Source organism: Durio zibethinus, chromosome 14 (assembly GCF_047325235.1).
Source record: "Durio zibethinus cultivar Kanyao isolate XHJ-2024 chromosome 14, ASM4732523v1, whole genome shotgun sequence".
In the NCBI taxonomy this organism is placed as follows: Eukaryota; Viridiplantae; Streptophyta; class Magnoliopsida; order Malvales; family Malvaceae; genus Durio; species Durio zibethinus.
The window spans coordinates 1,433,542-1,449,860 of record NC_143175.1 but is presented as its reverse complement, the minus strand read 5'-3'; the positions used below and the strand labels follow the sequence as shown (position 1 = coordinate 1,449,860).

The 16,319-nt window shown below is 33.4% G+C and overlaps 3 protein-coding genes across 4 annotated transcripts; all 3 read right to left on the bottom strand.

Annotated features, from left to right (window-relative positions):
* Nucleotides 1–402: 402 nt before the first annotated feature.
* On the bottom strand, nt 403–5,927 carry LOC111294817 (transcription factor UNE12-like). The gene is made up of 7 exons (XM_022888167.2): nt 5,262–5,927; nt 4,537–4,647; nt 2,730–2,849; nt 2,432–2,497; nt 1,981–2,046; nt 1,443–1,520; nt 403–1,133 (listed from the first exon to the last, which is right to left on the bottom strand). The coding sequence occupies exons 1-7, from the start codon at nt 5,616–5,618 to the stop codon at nt 906–908; spliced, it is 1,026 nt and encodes a 341-aa protein (XP_022743902.2). The 5' UTR covers nt 5,619–5,927; the 3' UTR covers nt 403–905.
* A 1,942-nt stretch (nt 5,928–7,869) lies between these two features.
* On the bottom strand, nt 7,870–10,607 carry LOC111294612 (sec-independent protein translocase protein TATA, chloroplastic-like). Its single transcript, XM_089743098.1, is given in 2 exon segments — nt 7,870–8,158; nt 10,142–10,607. Coding segments are annotated over 2 exon segments (477 nt in total). The 5' UTR covers nt 10,468–10,607; the 3' UTR covers nt 7,870–8,007.
* Nucleotides 10,608–11,786: 1,179 nt separating this feature from the next.
* Nucleotides 11,787–15,397, bottom strand: LOC111294209 (light-inducible protein CPRF2-like). 2 transcript variants are annotated; one of them, XM_022887440.2, is made up of 6 exons: nt 14,952–15,397; nt 13,547–13,643; nt 13,218–13,407; nt 12,886–12,946; nt 12,658–12,783; nt 11,787–12,396 (listed from the first exon to the last, which is right to left on the bottom strand). In XM_022887440.2, exons 1-6 carry the CDS (start codon nt 15,321–15,323, stop codon nt 11,998–12,000), a joined length of 1,245 nt encoding a protein of 414 aa, XP_022743175.1. In that variant the 5' UTR covers nt 15,324–15,397; the 3' UTR covers nt 11,787–11,997. The 2 variants fall into 2 exon arrangements, with proteins under 2 accessions (XP_022743175.1, XP_022743174.1); XM_022887439.2 differs by having other exon boundaries at nt 12,886–12,961; nt 14,952–15,392.
* Between the last annotated feature and the right edge of the window lie 922 nt (nt 15,398–16,319).

Below are 16,319 nucleotides of genomic sequence, written 5' to 3'. Positions count from 1 at the left end.
ATAATTATCAAAAAAAATAATATTATCCAGCAAATCTTAAATTTAAATACGAAAACTTTAACCTCCTCTTTTATCTCAATTTATGATTTCTTTTGTAAACAATAAAATAAATATCCATAAATTATATATTGACAGTTGACACTCAAATTTTTAATCTATTCTTTATAGCAATCATCACCATAAATTATATCCATCTAAGTTCTTTGGTAGTATTCTAGATAATAAAAGGGTCAATAGCTTTATGCTTCTTTTAGTAGACGTATAAAAATACAGCTTTTCTGCCTCTTTCTCACTCCAATAACTCATCCATTCAGGCTCAACTTTTGTAGAAACAACAAACTCACCTTATAAACAAAGTTAGCAATACATTTTCTTTCTAACTTGTTGATGAGAACCAGAAAATTCCAACAAAGCTTTATATATATATATATATATATATTATATAAAATAAACCAACAGTCCATTATAAGTTTCAAGTTGCATTAAAGTTTTCTGCAAATACATCACACATACCTATCTACCCCTTTTCAATGGTCCCACCTCCCACTATCCAAGAAAAAGAAAAAGAAAGAAAAAGCAGAAAGAAAGCGAGTTGCCACCACCAGGATTTTTTGGTCGTCCTCACCCAATTATGGATGTAATAAGAGGAAAACTTCAATGGACCTTTGGAAAATTTTTTCCTTTTGACTGACCATTTGAGTAACATCAATATGCCTGTCCAAGTTTTTCTAGCATTGGCCATTGGCAGTCACTCTTTTTTCTTTTGTTTTTCTTTGCTTTTCGGAACAAAACTGAAAAAAGGAGAGGGTGGAAAAGTTACACTGACTTGATTGATGTTGCCGATGAGAGTTAGAGATTGGACTGAAGCACTAAATAGCCATTTAAATGCATGTTGTTGTTTTGGTCTACGAAGGGGTGTTTGATTCGGGTTTAACTGTTGGTGGTGCATCAGGTTGGCGTGTTCGGAAGATCGCGGAGGCCAGTGATATTGGCATGATGCAAAGTGCCTTGGACTGAAGAAACTGCATGGCAGCTCCAATGTCTTCTTCCATCAGCTCAGCCACTCGCTGTTCAGTGCCATCATTTGACCATTTCTCCCAAGCAGGCTGGCTTCCACCTTCTACACCATCTCCCTATTCACAGAAAAATGAAAGTGAAATCAAGGAAAATAAAACTTAGAAAACACGAAACTTTGAAAAAGACAGTCATCTACTCGATCCAGTTAATAGATTCCTAGAAAACGACCTGTCAAATGTACATGTACGTCCTAGCATACAACAATTAATAGGAGATAAATGTACAAGTTATTACATAGTCCTTATGTTTTCATGCATACTCGATAGTTTATTGCCTAATCATGGAAATTTGCATGCTCATCAGTACCACATTCCACATATTTCGTAAGGCAAGATTCAGAACTATGATTATTCCATATGCATTACCTCAAGAGACGATAGGGGTACATCGGCTACAAGCTGAGCCACGGCACCTGCTGCACCAAGTCTGCTCATGCTCAGAACCTGTTAAAATATTCGAACGAAATTGATGATCATGTAGCGAAAATTATTGATAACAGAAATTTGCTGTTGGACAAAAACAGTAACAGTAATGCAGTTCACATTCTTTACTATTCGATAATGATTTATTTGTAGAGTTGAGATTCCGATACCAGACAACAGTCAATTTAGTCTGACATTCTAACTACTACACATAAAGGAATGCCGTAAGGTCTTCCTAGATGTCTAGAATTCAACAGGAGGGTCCTACCTTAGATAAGAACTTGCTAAAGGGTGTTGGAAGACATTATCAGAAAACGTAATTCAAATTGGTTAAAGATCACTTTCAGATAGCGATGGATGAGGTGTTTTTTTTTCTTCTTCTTATTTTTTTTAATTTTCTTAGGATTAAAGAAAATGCTATTGCAAAAGCAGCAATGATGAATTCAGTAAGTGTTTAAATTGAGATCTTAAATGTTAATACCTTGACTTGAAGCCTTAGAAACTTCACATAATCTACAATTTCATCAAGCATGGCTGCCCTATCCGTCTGCAGAAGATTTAGTAATGCATCAGCAAATATGGAAATTTGATGTCACAAACAGATTCTCTATCATTTCATAATCGTATAGGCGCATTAACTCCCTGGATTTCATAAAAAATGGAAATGTTTCCATGATCTCATCATGCAACGCATATACAATTCAAGCAAACAGCAAACGTGATAAAACTCAGACCAAAAGCAACGGAGGCCTAGCCTTTGGCTAGTGTCAGTAAACAAACAATAAAAACATTCGAATCTAATGCAGAAACACAGCAATCAGTTGGACAGAAACAAGTTGGTTTATTCTACTATTCATAAATAGGAAGAAGAATCAAAATGAAGCAGCAAACAAGTACACATAAAATACTTATGATGGCAAGTAGATGGAAACCTTGTTGCAGCTAGGAACCAACTCCTGCAAAGCTTTCATTCTTTCAGCGATTCTTTCTCTACGTAACTGCATTCATGACGGGCATGTAGGGGAGGGAAAGGTGCAAAAGCTTGTAAGCAAAGAGGGAATATGTGCAAAAAGAATAGAAGAAAGGAAAAAACACATCATATAAAGAGCATTCTAAGTATCTTGAACAAAGAGGAACTAAGCAGCGGCTCATAAAAGAACTTGTGCTCTGACATAACAAATGCAGTATGATACATCATTCCAAGTTTTATGAAACAGAAATCAAGTTTACCCGCTCAGCGATACTGTGGGGATCCGTAGCCTGTCCTCGCCTAGCTCGCACCCTTGGACGGATGGCAGGTGGGTGTGGTGCAGCAGCAACTGGACTTGATGCTGGCTGGCTATGAATCGGCTGCATCAGGATGCAATACATTATTCAATCAAAATTTTCTAAAGTTATGTAAAAGGACAACATAAAAAAAGAAAAAAAAATCAGCTTCCTAACAAATCAAAAGACAAAGATATTCAAAGACAAGAGAATGCTCATTCCTTTAATTAAACAAGCAATGAGCTTGATGATAATGATCCCCATTTGGCAGCATCTTGAGAATTTGCACAGATAAATTCAAAGAAATAAAAGATTAAAAATTTGTCAGAATCACAACCCACAATGTGCATGACATATTAATCTTCATAAATAAATTATTGAACTTCTAATCATTTTGTACAAATGGCTCACTTGCGTATTTCATTGTACCATATCTTCTAAGTCTAAGAAGATCTGAAGAGCTGGATTCGGGAAAGCAAAAGCACACAGAGCACATATAAACTAATAGTTCTCAACATCAGAAACATGACACGACAAATGGATGCGTGATAAATTACTTCCATACAATTTCATTCAGGATTCATGGGGGATTAAATTTCAGCATCTAGCTTCCTAAAGTTGATCAAGACTCAAAACAATGCAAATCAAATCAAGGGTACTAATATATTTTCTTATGTACTTAACGAATCACTCACTTTCTTGAGCTCCAAGTCAAACAAAAAAAATTTTGGATCCAAAAAGAGGTTGCAACTCGAGAAAAAAAAATTACAAATGCTGAAATTTAAATTGTAAACCTATGGATGTCACTTTTTAAGAGTAACTAACCACCTGAACTATGCATCGACTTCTCTAACAAAAAAATTTAGGACGTGATTATACAAATCTAGCAAGTACTTGCATAAGTTAGCATAATGCCACACTAAAATAATCAAAACATTTACCTTAAATTTTCCAAGTCAATGAAAAACCCCCCAAATAACTTAGGAAATCTAAAAAACTAAGAAATTTAGCTCCCCAAAATCTTGCCAAAATTCTGCAAATTGAAAATAACACAAAGACATAAGAAATGGCTTAACCAACCATCCACTGCGTTCATCCACACAAGTCGAAGATTTTGACCAGAGCCAAATCTTAAAAGTAAATGGAAACCCATATTCAACTTTTGAGGCGCTCACGCGCTTGTTATCAACACTGAAAGCGTGTGGAAATCCTCCATTTCCTGACAAAGACCGTCACTACAAATGCTGAAAAAGACCAATCAAGTCCCTACTAGTAGTCTAGTATCAGATGAGATGATATTTGCTGTTTGAATAGTTCTCCGCTCGTGTGGAAAAAGTCACACGTGCACTACACATTCTCTTGTGTCAGAAATTATTAGTACCCTTTCAACCCTCTCCCTCTGCTTTAAATGATATTAAACCATAATCATTAAACCCCTATATTTTCCCAAAATATCAAATATACCCCTGACCCAAATCATGTGATCGTACAAAAAGGGCAAAATTTACAGAACAACCTCGACAGAATAGAGAACAAAAAGGTACTTCTATCTGATTTTTTTATTTTTTTTATATGCTAAGAAATAATGCTACAATAACAGGCTCCAATAGGGATAGGGAAAAAAATTGTGGGAATGAGACTTACAATTTTATTTTTTTATAAATTAATTGAATTAAATTTTAGATTTAATAAAAAAATTAACTCAAAATAAAAAATTAAAAACAAGGAGATAGAAATATCAAGGGCATTTTTGTCCAAAAAAAAAGTTTACCTGGTGCAGCGGGAGTGGAGGCCGAGGACGAGGTGGTGAAGGACGGATTTGCTGAGTTTGCATTTGTCCAAAAGATGGAAACAAACTTGTCATATGCATAGAATCCCTCTCCTGCCTCAAAGCAAAGTTACAAAAGATTGTTATGACTGAATTACCCTTCAAATTTTCTACATTTTAAGCATATAACCTTCTACAGATACCATAAAAAAAAAAAAAAAAACCCTTTTTCTTCTTGTTCAAAGGAGTCAGTCCAACCCAAGTTAAAAGAAATTCCCAGTTGAAAAAGCTGACTTCGAAATGAAAAATAGGTACAAAAATTTCAGGTTTGAACTGTTTTTCAATATGAATTATGAAAGCAGCTGAAATTCAGCATCCCTTGAAAATAATAGCCTGTACAGGCGCCTATCGCTAATATCCTGTACAAATCTTGAAAAAGAAAATTTTGCTTAGATTCTACCATAATTACACATGTCATTCAATAATCCAACCCCTTTTTGAAAGAAATCTTTTTGTATTCATTCTTCTCCATACAAGTGAAAAGCACATAAAGGAATTAAAAAATAATAGATAAAGCATATCCCAAAACTGCCAATCCTGAAATAATTCAATACTAGTAGCCCGTTTTCTGTACCCAACTTTGAACGGAAAAGGGTCAGTAAAAAAAAATACCAAAAACAAACAATAAAAATGCATAGATGGAAAGAGAGATGGGTTGAATTTCATACACTGATTCCAGAAACAGCAGAAGCAGCTGAACCAGAAGCATTATTGTTGTTATTGTTGGTGTTGTTGTTGTTGTTGTCAACTACAACTCTATCTTCATGTCTTAAGAATCCATGTTCCAAATTCAACCCTAAAGGCATCATTCCCATACCTATACCAATTCCCATCCCTCTAAACCCTCCACCACCACTGCCACCAGGTAAACCACCACTTGACCCTAACTGTAACCCCATAGGCAAGGTGGCACCGCCCACTTCATCACCACCTCCACCACCAGCACCGCCACCATAGCCTGGAGGCACTGCCAGGATCTGCTCAAAGAAATCGTCACCTAACCCTTCCTGTTGATTACCTGCCATGCTTAACCCTTAAGCAAAGCAACTGCTTCCTCTGTTAACTCTATATATTTATATGAAAGACTTTAACTTTGAGCTTTCTATATATAGAAGAAGTGTTTCTCAACGTTTTAGACAGTGAAAGGATATTCTAAACATTGGGTTTTTCTCTTTTTATTTTTCTTCGTGGGTTCATAGAAAGCTAAGGCGTTTTAACAAGTAACCATGAAAAGAAGAAGAGGGTGTTTGAGAAGAGAAACTGATGAGAGACTAGTTCTTTTGTTGTTGTTGTTGTGTTTCGGCTTTTGAGTCTCTTGTACTTTGAGAGAGAGCTTTGGTTAGTGTTGTGAGTTATCATTTTAAAGGGGGAGAAATGGGAGTTTCCTTTAAAAAAAATAAATAAATAAAAGAATAGTTGCGTTTTAGGACAACTCGCATGGAAGAGCGTGGTAAACAAACAATCAAAGGATGGAAAAAAATCAAGTGAGGGTGATGATTCGAGTTTGATGAACTCCATTTTGTGTTGCATGTAATAATAATATCTGATAAATTGATAACATGTGTAACACAAATGATTTTAGTACATATGTGTAACACAATATTTACAAATAGCACGGAGATAAGAAATAACAAATTTATAAATATTTATTTTTATAATAATTAATAATAAAAAAGTATTGATGGTTGATTTTTAGATTTTATTAACAAAATTCAAGAATTGATAACTATCCTAATAGAATATATTTTAATAAATACATGTTAATTTTTTAATGATATTCAAAAATTTTTATTGTGATTAACAATGGTGATTATTTATAAGACGGATAAGAAAGTTTAGTATTGAAGAATTAATTAATAAATTTTATTAAGCCTTGACACAATCTATTAAATTATTACTATGTGAATTTATGATTACGAATTTGAATTAAGAAAATAATTTCTTATAAAAATATAAAAAAAAATTACTTATAATATATTTTTTTTCGAACTCTACAAAAATGCTTAACCGAATTATTTTTTTTAATAGTTAAAAGTGGGTGTTTTCATCATCAAAAGACAAAAGGAAAATGGGAGAATTGAAGCAATATGTTTTTCTTTTTTTTATTATTTTTATTGTCTTTCTATGTAATTTGTGCTAAATGATACATTATAATCCAAATCAAAACAAGTACCTTTTAAGGCGTGTGTTATATATAAATTACAAAATTCGAAGAAATGATATTGATATATCACAATTTTGCTATTAATTTAGGTGTTGTTATATTTTTTTTTTTTTTAATCTCCCTCACCTACTTTCTGCCCCCTATTGCAACCCTTTTCTAAGCTATAATTGGATGATTGAAATTTTATAAGGTAGGCAATTGGGGTCTAGGTCAGTGTGATTAATTAACCAATAATACTCAATTTTTTGTCTAATCAAAGTTTAATGCACCCCTAGTCCCAAAATGGAGGGAATTACTGTTTTTGTTCTTTGGTAAGCTCATAATTCAAAAGGCTAAAATATTTTCAATGTATTTTCTTTGGATTTTTATCTGGTTTCTTAACATGTCAATATGTGATTACCAACCTAATTAAGGGTGTATTTGTCGGCATAATGAAAAATTTCCTCGTCAAGATTTAAATTCAATCATAAAATAATATCACGACGAAAATCTCTCTCACGTGCTTTAGATAGGGCCCATTTTAAGAAGAAACAATGAATTTTGGCTCACCAATGAATAATTTAGAGTAAGAGAAAAGTTAAGTCAATTTGAGTGGGCTCAGACTACCCACCCAAGGCAAACAAAGGAAATTGGGGCTCTGGCTAAAGTACAGATTATTGATCAATAATTACAAAAGCTAGCTAATGATTCTTGTTCTTGGACACAATTCATAGAACTCGACAAGCAGCACTTCTTAAGACCGACCTCCTTCAGCTAAAACAAATAGAGAAACCCTGGTGCACAAAGCTCTCCGCTTTGCGAGAGCTGGGATGAGGATTTATAGTACACAGTCTTTGTTCTGCATTTTTTGTGGAGAGGCTGTTTCTAAACTCGAACCTGTGACTTTCTAATCACAAAAAAAAGCAACCTTACCATTACCCCAAGTCTCGCCCTCCTTTAGCTAAAACATATAATCAGATTTTTTTTTTCTTTTTCCCTTTCTTGCTTTATGCATCAAGAGAGCTTGACAACTTCAATCTGAGTTAAAGCTCTCTTGCAGGACAAAAATTTTGAGGGCTTGAACTTGGTAGTTCAGTCACTGGATACTAAAATCTCAGTTCTTAAACGTGCACTAGAAACAATGAATCAATTATCGAACACAAATAATCGCTAAGGAAACTGATCTACCTTCAAAATTATATGTTCTAAGCTCATTGATACAACAGTTATGAATTGAGAAATTGTACCAACTAGATTATGGTTTTATAAACTCATACACTCTCCTTGGAGCTGGAGACCTCAAGGTCTGGTTTCTTCTCTTCACTAACTGTTATAGGATTCTCCTCAGATTGTTCTGTTAGAGACTCAGGATCCGTTTTGAGCTCAGACTCAAACTACTTCACAGCCTGCAAAATTTAGAGACTATCAAATTTAATCTTATCGACCATGTAGAGTGTAAGCAAGGCTAAATCTAATTAGAAATATAACTTGGGAACATCTTTGCCTTGGCAATATATAAGAAAAAACCTTTCAGTAATTGTTTTTCCACAAACCATAATGCTCAACATGAGCCACACAAGAATGTCCTTGAAATTCAGTCTAAAAGGAAAGGATTCTCAGGATATCAAGACACCGTGGTATCACCAATCTCTAACTCATATCATTTACTGGAGAAAGACATGGCATTCCTTTTCACTGAGAAAATGAAAAGGAAGCTCTCTGAAATTGGAAAATTGTAAAATAAGCCATACTTAATTCCAATTTCGAGTCATTTAGTTGCATATTTCTTCACATTTTGCCTGCTAAACCTAAAACTTTGGAATAAAAAAGGTGCAGTACGAAGAGAGTCAGCTGGCACCTTAACTCAACCAAACAAAGAATGATACCCTTTAGCAGTTGGAATTTGGAAGCAAAGAAAAGGTATGATACTGTTGAAGTTAAGATGATAACAAGACAGGCGCTTGCAAGATTAATTCGCCCGAACTAATGCTTATATTCTTTAGCAACTGGAATGCAAAAAGATAGGCATGATGAGGTTTGAGAATGGCACCAACTGAGTCTACCAAAAGAATATAGTTCTATTACAAGAATAAAAAGTTCACAAACAGGAAGCGGTGAGTATAATCCTTCTGGGAAAACTAGATAATCTCTGTTTGAATTAAGACTGGGGGATGTATTTTCTCCAGGACTTAAAAAGCTGGCATCGCAAGAAAAGATCATGTCTTAGAAGAGATCATCATTTCAGCTGTTGTTAACCCTTTACGTGTTACTCAAATCAGTTGAACAAAAGAATTGGATTTTAGGCTGATATATGTTCAACTTAGTGGCAGGTTGTTTTATTAGGTCTAACAAATAAAACTCAGACTGAGATTTTATCTTCCACTTGGTTTTCCTACAGTTTTTGAAAAACACAAAAAAAAAAAAAAGGTGCAGAATTATCCTGTTTTTTGTTTCATTGGTATTGTAGCTTGTTTTGGTAAAATAAATTTGCTCTTCCGGTGTAATTGTTGATTTCATTCTTGCTATATGTTCCCTGTGGGTTTGAAATAAAGAATTAACCGATAATGTGCAAACCCACTATGCTAGGAACTTTTATAGCAACTCAGAGAAAACACACCTGCTAGAAGAGAGGGCTGCTGTCAGAGAGGAGGAGACACAGTACTGGGGACTGATAAATAGTAAAATCCTAGGTTTCAACGATAAGAAACTACTCCAATTCTCACCCATGAAAACTGGTAAATCCAATCCTCCAATCCTATTTCCTAGAACAAGTGCAACACGGTTTAACTAATATCTACCATACCATGTGCTACTTATTCGGATAAAGTTCCCTATACACAAGGTGTGTACCATGAACGACCAATTAAAAGAAATATGAAATTCTCTAGAAAACTCTTAATATACAAGGTCAATAGTTCCCCAAAGTATTCAAGGTGGATTACAGTTAATGAATATTTCTGCCAAGAATCTAAAATTAATGTCAAGAATCATTACTATTGGTCTACAGGTTTGAATTAACCAAGATATGAACTGACTTTCGGTTTAAAGAAATTTCATTGTAATGTATTTTGAGTAATCTCCTTCCCCCTTCTAGATTCCATGGAAACAAAGCCTGTAGAGCTACTTTAGCAACCATGAATGAAATGCACCAAGACGATCCTATTAATTTTATAACTCTCAAAACATTGGACATTTAAGATACAATCGGAGATTTGAATCCCAATGAAAACAGCACAACAAAGTCATCTAATTAGTCACCTAATTAAACAGCAGAGCAAAGTGAAAATTTCTCTCCCTTTCATTTGACTATGGCAAAGCCTCCATTTTAGAACAAAGCAAATAACAAAAGAAACATTGTTTCAACCTCTGGGATCATTTTCCATCAAGCAAAACCCAGTTACGGACAAACTCTTGACAGTTTTCCCAATACTCCTCCCAACTTCAGGCAACTTCTTTGGTCCAAATACAAGAGCAGCCACTCCAGCAATAACAACAAGTTCAGGCACACCAAGACCAAACAAAGCATTGCAAATAAGACCCTTTTTAGCAGGTTTAGCTCTTGTTCTCCTTCGTGGTTGACCAACGACGAAAACAGATTTGTTTTCAGACTTGTTTTTCTTCAACAAAAAAATGGTGTTATTGCTGACGATAAAATTGGAATGATAAGAAGAAAAAGGAAGTGGAAGCGGTTGGGGCCTTGAGAGACAGAGGGTTATAGAAGAAATCTCCATGGTGTTTTAACTCTGTCAAGAACTTCGAGTTAAACCGTTTTGGATCTGTTTTCAAGTGAGAGACCTTCATATGTTTGTGTGTAGGTGAGATTAAGGGTAGCACAAGTACAAAGATCAGGATGAAAAGATAATATACAGGGTAAGGCTTGGGACTTTGGGGCTAAAAGTTGTATTGTTCTGAGTTTCCACTCTGCACTTCCTAATAAACAGATTTTGCATAAGAGTGTAATAATCAGGTGATAAATAATATCAGAGTTAGGACTGTCTGACTTCACGTCGGGCAAATTAATGGTTAAGTTGATTATTTCAGTGGGTTAGATAAAATGGATGAGTTATGAGTAGAAACGTAAATAATATATTAACATTTGTAAATTATTTAAATTTAATTTAAATAAAATTTAAATTTGATTTAATTAATATTAAGTTAAATTTAAGTTTGAGCAATTTAATTTATCAAATGAATTAAGTTTAAATATTTTAATACTATATTTGAATAATTTATGAGTGAATTTTAAAATTTTAATATATTTTTTATTATTTTTATTAAAAATTATTATTTTATTTATATATATTAATTTAAATTTGAATTCAAATATATAATTAAATATAAAAATTAAATTTATTTTTTATTAAATTAATTTAATCAAATAATATCGAATAATTTAATTTTTATCTTGAATTAAATTTAAATTTAAAAATTAAATTTTGATTAAATTTTGAATAATAAATTTTAAATTAAATTTAAATTTTTTATTATATTAATTTAATTCAACTCCATTATACTCAGTAATTGTGATAACGCTAACCGTTATAATAAAGTAAGTAGATTAGGTAACTGTTCCACCAGAACAAATAAGATGGATTAATTCTGACAAAAACATCATGATACCATATGAAAAAGAATCTTAAAGCTTTTTAACAAGATAGATAAGATGATTCAACCGCTCTAAAATAATGAATAAAATAGAATAAACAAGATGATTCAATTTCATATCTAATAAGAAAAAAAAAAGCTTTGAAATATATAAACACGAGCATTGCACGTCTTAAAAAGCGTATTTTGCCGGAAAAAGAGAAGGTAATGAGCACGTGACATGTACATGTGTTTGGTATAGCTAATAATAACCCAGTGACGTAGACAAACTTGTTTCCCTTCCCTGGTATCGGGTTCATACCTGACAGCGCCCGATTAACTATAGCATACAGGATTTTCTGTTAGCCCTTTGAGAGATGCAAAAACAGGCTTCCTAGCAGATAACGAGGACGGAAAAAAAAGAAATGCTAACATGATACAGGGTAAGGTCCACATGCTATGGAAATGGCATGGTAAATCGACCACTGTGTTGATTAGCCAGTCTTTCCAGAAGATATCACGTGATTGATTCAAAGGTTTAATCTAGCAGATTCCATTACTACATAGTTAACATAAAGAATAGCATTGTTTTCACCTCTGAAACCAGAAATAAAGTTTGGTCATTCTAAGACATTCTTAGTAAAACTCTCTTCATACTCTGCTAGTGTGCCTTGCTACTATTGCTCCCCGTTAGACTGGGGTCTACAGGGGCTTATGCCCTCACGGATCCGCTTTTGCAGATGCTCCAAGCTAGCCACTCGCTGCAAAGAAGCTGTCCGTCCAATTTTGTTTCCCGTTGGTGCTGATCCCACAGAATTTGGTGGTATGTTTTCAACTGAAGAAATATCTGTGAGTACATTGTTGATTCTCAGGTCATGAGGGAATATAGGATTGTTTGTAGCAGCCTGATAAAAGGTATGCTTTGGACCATCTTGCGCAGGAACAGCGGCATCTGTTGATGTATCAGAGGCACTTCCATCAAATGATGACACGCCCGTCGTAGATATCTCAGGTGAGGCATGGAACACAGGGTTCAAACCGGTGATTCTTTTGACTGTCTCTTCAGCCATTTTTACCTAGAAAAAAAAAATTCACCGATAGGAAGAGTGTTAAGTACTGATTTCTACTACATCTAGCATACAAACATCTTTAAAAAATTTTTGTTGCAGAAAGAAACTGTGTGCACATTGTATCAATCAGTGATAACTCTCAGGTTTTAAATTTTCAACCAGGTGTGAGCCTTGCAAGATCTAAACGGCAAGCTATAATGGTCTCTGAAAAATTCCCATCCGGCAAGACACTCAATTTAAAGACCAATATATCAATGAATCACTTACCTTTGCTTTCAATGTTTCAACATCAGCTTTTAAAACTCTGTTGTCAACGAATGCTTCATTGTACTTTTGGCTAATGTCAGTAAAACGCTTTGATAAGTTTGCATTTTCAACTCTTAGTTGAGAAACCTACATTAAACAATGGATTAGTATATTTATAACTAAAAGGGGAATGGAAATAAGAGGAGGAAAAGGATGCCCAAAAACAAAGGGCGGAGAAAAGCACCACACCTGTGTCTCAAGTTCTGTCAAATGGGCCTGCTTTCTTCTTCTAGAGCGCCTAGCTGACTCCCTATTGGAAAGCATCCTGAACCACCGTATGAATCAATTGGTGGGAATAGAACTCAACAAACAAAGTAAGTATCTGAAGCATGAATTTGCCCCATTCATGAACAGAGCAAATATTTTCTAGAAGTTAAATGGAAATTTTTGAGCGTCAAATGCATCATAAAATATGCAATTATAAAAAGCATTGGATGTGAACCTACCACAATACTCACCATACCAATTTAACATACGCCATGACCAGTAATATCAGAAATGTTAAAGAAAGCAATAGTTACCTCCTTACACGTTTTGCATCAGTAGGATCCATGTTCTCCATCGTTTTATTTTCTCCTTCAACTTCATCCTCTTCTGACAGTTCTCTTGATGATCCACTTGTGCTTGGCCTCAACTTGGCTCCAGGTTTCTTCTGTCCATTGGGCAAAGAAGGAATTCCAACCACTGCATTATCATCCTTGTTACCACCTCCTATATATCCAGTAAAACAGGAACATAATAGTTAAAATTGCAGTACTCATGATACTCAGATGCACATGACACTATAAAAACTGTACAGGGAAACAGAAAGAACAACTGTACATAAGAAACTTCAGTGATGATTTTAAACCTTGAGGAGCAGTTTTAGATCCCAATTGTGGAGTATTGGATGCGTGGGATCCAACGTCGGCTCCAGCAGCAGAATCTTGGGGATTTACAAAAGATGCCTGTTTGACATATATAAAACATACTCAGTCCACAGTTTCAAGAGCCAAAGGGATTCACAGAACCTTTTAACTAAGGACAAAACAATATGAAAGATTCTAGAGTTTAGATTATAAGAACGGAAGCATAAAAGACTAAAAAATAGAATCATGAGCTTGGTTGACTTTGAGTTGGGAAAAGAGTGACATCAAAACGCTTTCTGGATAATAGGAAAAAAATAACCATGTCATGCATATATCTGCTTTTGATGAATCAAATAAAAACCTATAAGATAAAAGAAGTCAACAGAAGTTCAAAAATTGGTTCACAACCCAGAATCATTTCCAGCTAGTTATAGAGTCAAGAGCTTATATCATGAGGGGTGAGAGAGCTATTTAAACGCCTACCTTTCACCACTGTTTGCTTTTAGGCCCCAAAATATGACACTATGCATATATATTATGTTTCTATGTTGTTAAAAGCCAATCATCCAATGAGAACAATGAGAGTATTAGAGGCCCATAAGATGATCTACGAATTTCTATTTCCTAAAGTTTTTCTTTCTAAAATATATTTCCACCAAAAGCGCTTAGAAGATCTTCCATTCTAAAAATAGACCTTTCAGCCCTTACTTTCTGTTCAACAGTACTTTCGTTCAACAGACAATGTTTTAATCTACTGTTATTCACTGTTTCCTATTTTTGGAAGCACAATCCTTTGTAGGATTTTTGGTTCCTTTTTTTTTTTTGGTCAAATCTCAAAAAACAAAATTGTTTTATACAGCCATTCCTAACTAGTCTCCAGCTCTTTCTTTGTCCTATTAGGATTTTTACTTCTTTTAAGGAAAAAGACACTTTTCTTATATAATAAAATACCCTAAAAATCATTAAAAAAAAATCCTAACCAAATTATTCCAAATTCCAAAATCAAGGGAGAAATAATATCCACTACATAATCCAAAAAAAAAAAGAAAAAAACTATTACTAACACAAAAAATATGCTTGTCATGATTTACTGATAATCTCTGATACAAAGAGGCCAACAATACAAATCACCAACTTAACTAAACTAATTTGTAAATCATGTCAACCTTTCCATTTCCCAGAAAGCCAAACAACAAACAAAAGAAAACTTTGATTTCTCAGACATCCTAACTTCCATTTAACTTTTCTCAGCGACCAAAACATAACCCAGAAAAGAAATTTTTTTTTTTTCAAAAAAGAAGAAATACCATGAGGGATCCAAACTTTTCCTTCCTTACCCTTGATTCAACCCACCTTTTTCTCATCATCCAAACACACACAAAAAAAAAAAAAAAGGAAAAGACTTACCCTTGACATGGCAACAGCAGCACAAGCCAAGTCAAGCTTGTTCTTAAGAAAGGCCTGGTATTCCTCTAAATCCATAGGAACATTATTATTATTATTCTCTAAACACCCAATAAACGACGATGCCATCCCATTCTTCTTCTTTTTCAGCTCCTCCTCCTCCTCCTCCTCTTCTTCTTCTTCTTCCTCTTTATCTGCACCTTTCTTATCAACTTCTTCTCTAAGAAACTGCTGAAAAGCCCACTCAGAAGCACTACGGTTCATTTTAAAACCGGGTTTGTTATGGCCACCGGCGGCGGCAGAGGCGGTGGTGACGGCGGAGGATGAGGACCAGAAGTGGTCAGAGATTTCTTCGACCGATAAAACTCTATCCATTGTGTTTGGTTGGGTCTGCTGATTCAGACGCGAGTCATAAGGATTTGGATTTAGAATTTTCTCATTTATTTATTTAATTTTTTATTTGGTATGTTGAAATGTGGGCCCCATTGAAATTTCCCAAATGGATAAGGTGAGGAAATTTGGTGTTCTTGTTTGTAGAATTATTTTAGTGCAACCATTATTTGGATTAGTTTTTTCTTTTTTTTTTTTTAATTTTAGTTTTTGAAATAAGAATAATCACACTCAAAGCGTTACAAACAATATCTTATTTGTGAGTAATCAGTTAAAAATATTTTAATATATTTTTTAAATTTATTTGAGTTTAATTAAATTATTATTTTTAAAATATTTAATATTTATATTTATAATTTTATTACAGCTTATCAAACTATTTGAGTAAACTATGAAATAAATTTAAATGTAAAAAATAAAATTTTATTAAAACAGAATAAATTTCCAGATCTTAACCTTCTAAATTAAATCAAATTCGATATGGAATTGGCTTGATTCAATTTGATTGCTTAGGATAAAAATCATAATTTTGCATGATTGGCTGCTGCATTTTGGCAATTTGCAAAATCAGTCAACAAAGGCGATAAAGGTAACCTTATCATCCACCAAAATTCTCGCTTTTTGAAAATATCTTCTGATTCAATATTTCTTTATAATGAAATGCTTCAATTAAATATTTTTATCAAATTGACTAATACAAATATTTTATTAATTTTTTTAGATGATATTAATTAAATTATGAAAATTTATAAGTAAATTTGATAATTTATGTAATTATATTATAAAAAATATTAAAATTTATATATTTATAATATATTTTATATAAAAATTATATGTGATAATTTATGTTGATATGAAAATATAAATATATATTTTTAATTTTGTTAAATATATAAATTTATTATTATAATTTTAAATCGTATTATTTTTATATCATAATATTATATCATATTTATATTATATTATAATATTATATTTTTA

Coding starts and splice junctions, on each gene's coding strand:
- LOC111294209 (XM_022887439.2), bottom strand. CDS start 15,323: ATGGATAGAGTTTTATCGGTCGAAGAAATCTCTGACCACTTCTGGTCC. Junction 12,784..12,885: donor TGACAGAACTTGAGACACAG/GTGTGGTGCTTT, acceptor TGTTTAATGTAG/GTTTCTCAACTAAGAGTTGA. Junction 12,397..12,657: donor TTGAAACATTGAAAGCAAAG/GTAAGTGATTCA, acceptor TTTTTTTTCTAG/GTAAAAATGGCTGAAGAGAC.
- LOC111294817 (XM_022888167.2), bottom strand. CDS start 5,618: ATGGCAGGTAATCAACAGGAAGGGTTAGGTGACGATTTCTTTGAGCAG. Junction 4,648..5,261: donor CTGCTGTTTCTGGAATCAGT/GTATGAAATTCA, acceptor GCTTTGAGGCAG/GAGAGGGATTCTATGCATAT. Junction 2,498..2,729: donor CCCACAGTATCGCTGAGCGG/GTAAACTTGATT, acceptor TCATGAATGCAG/TTACGTAGAGAAAGAATCGC.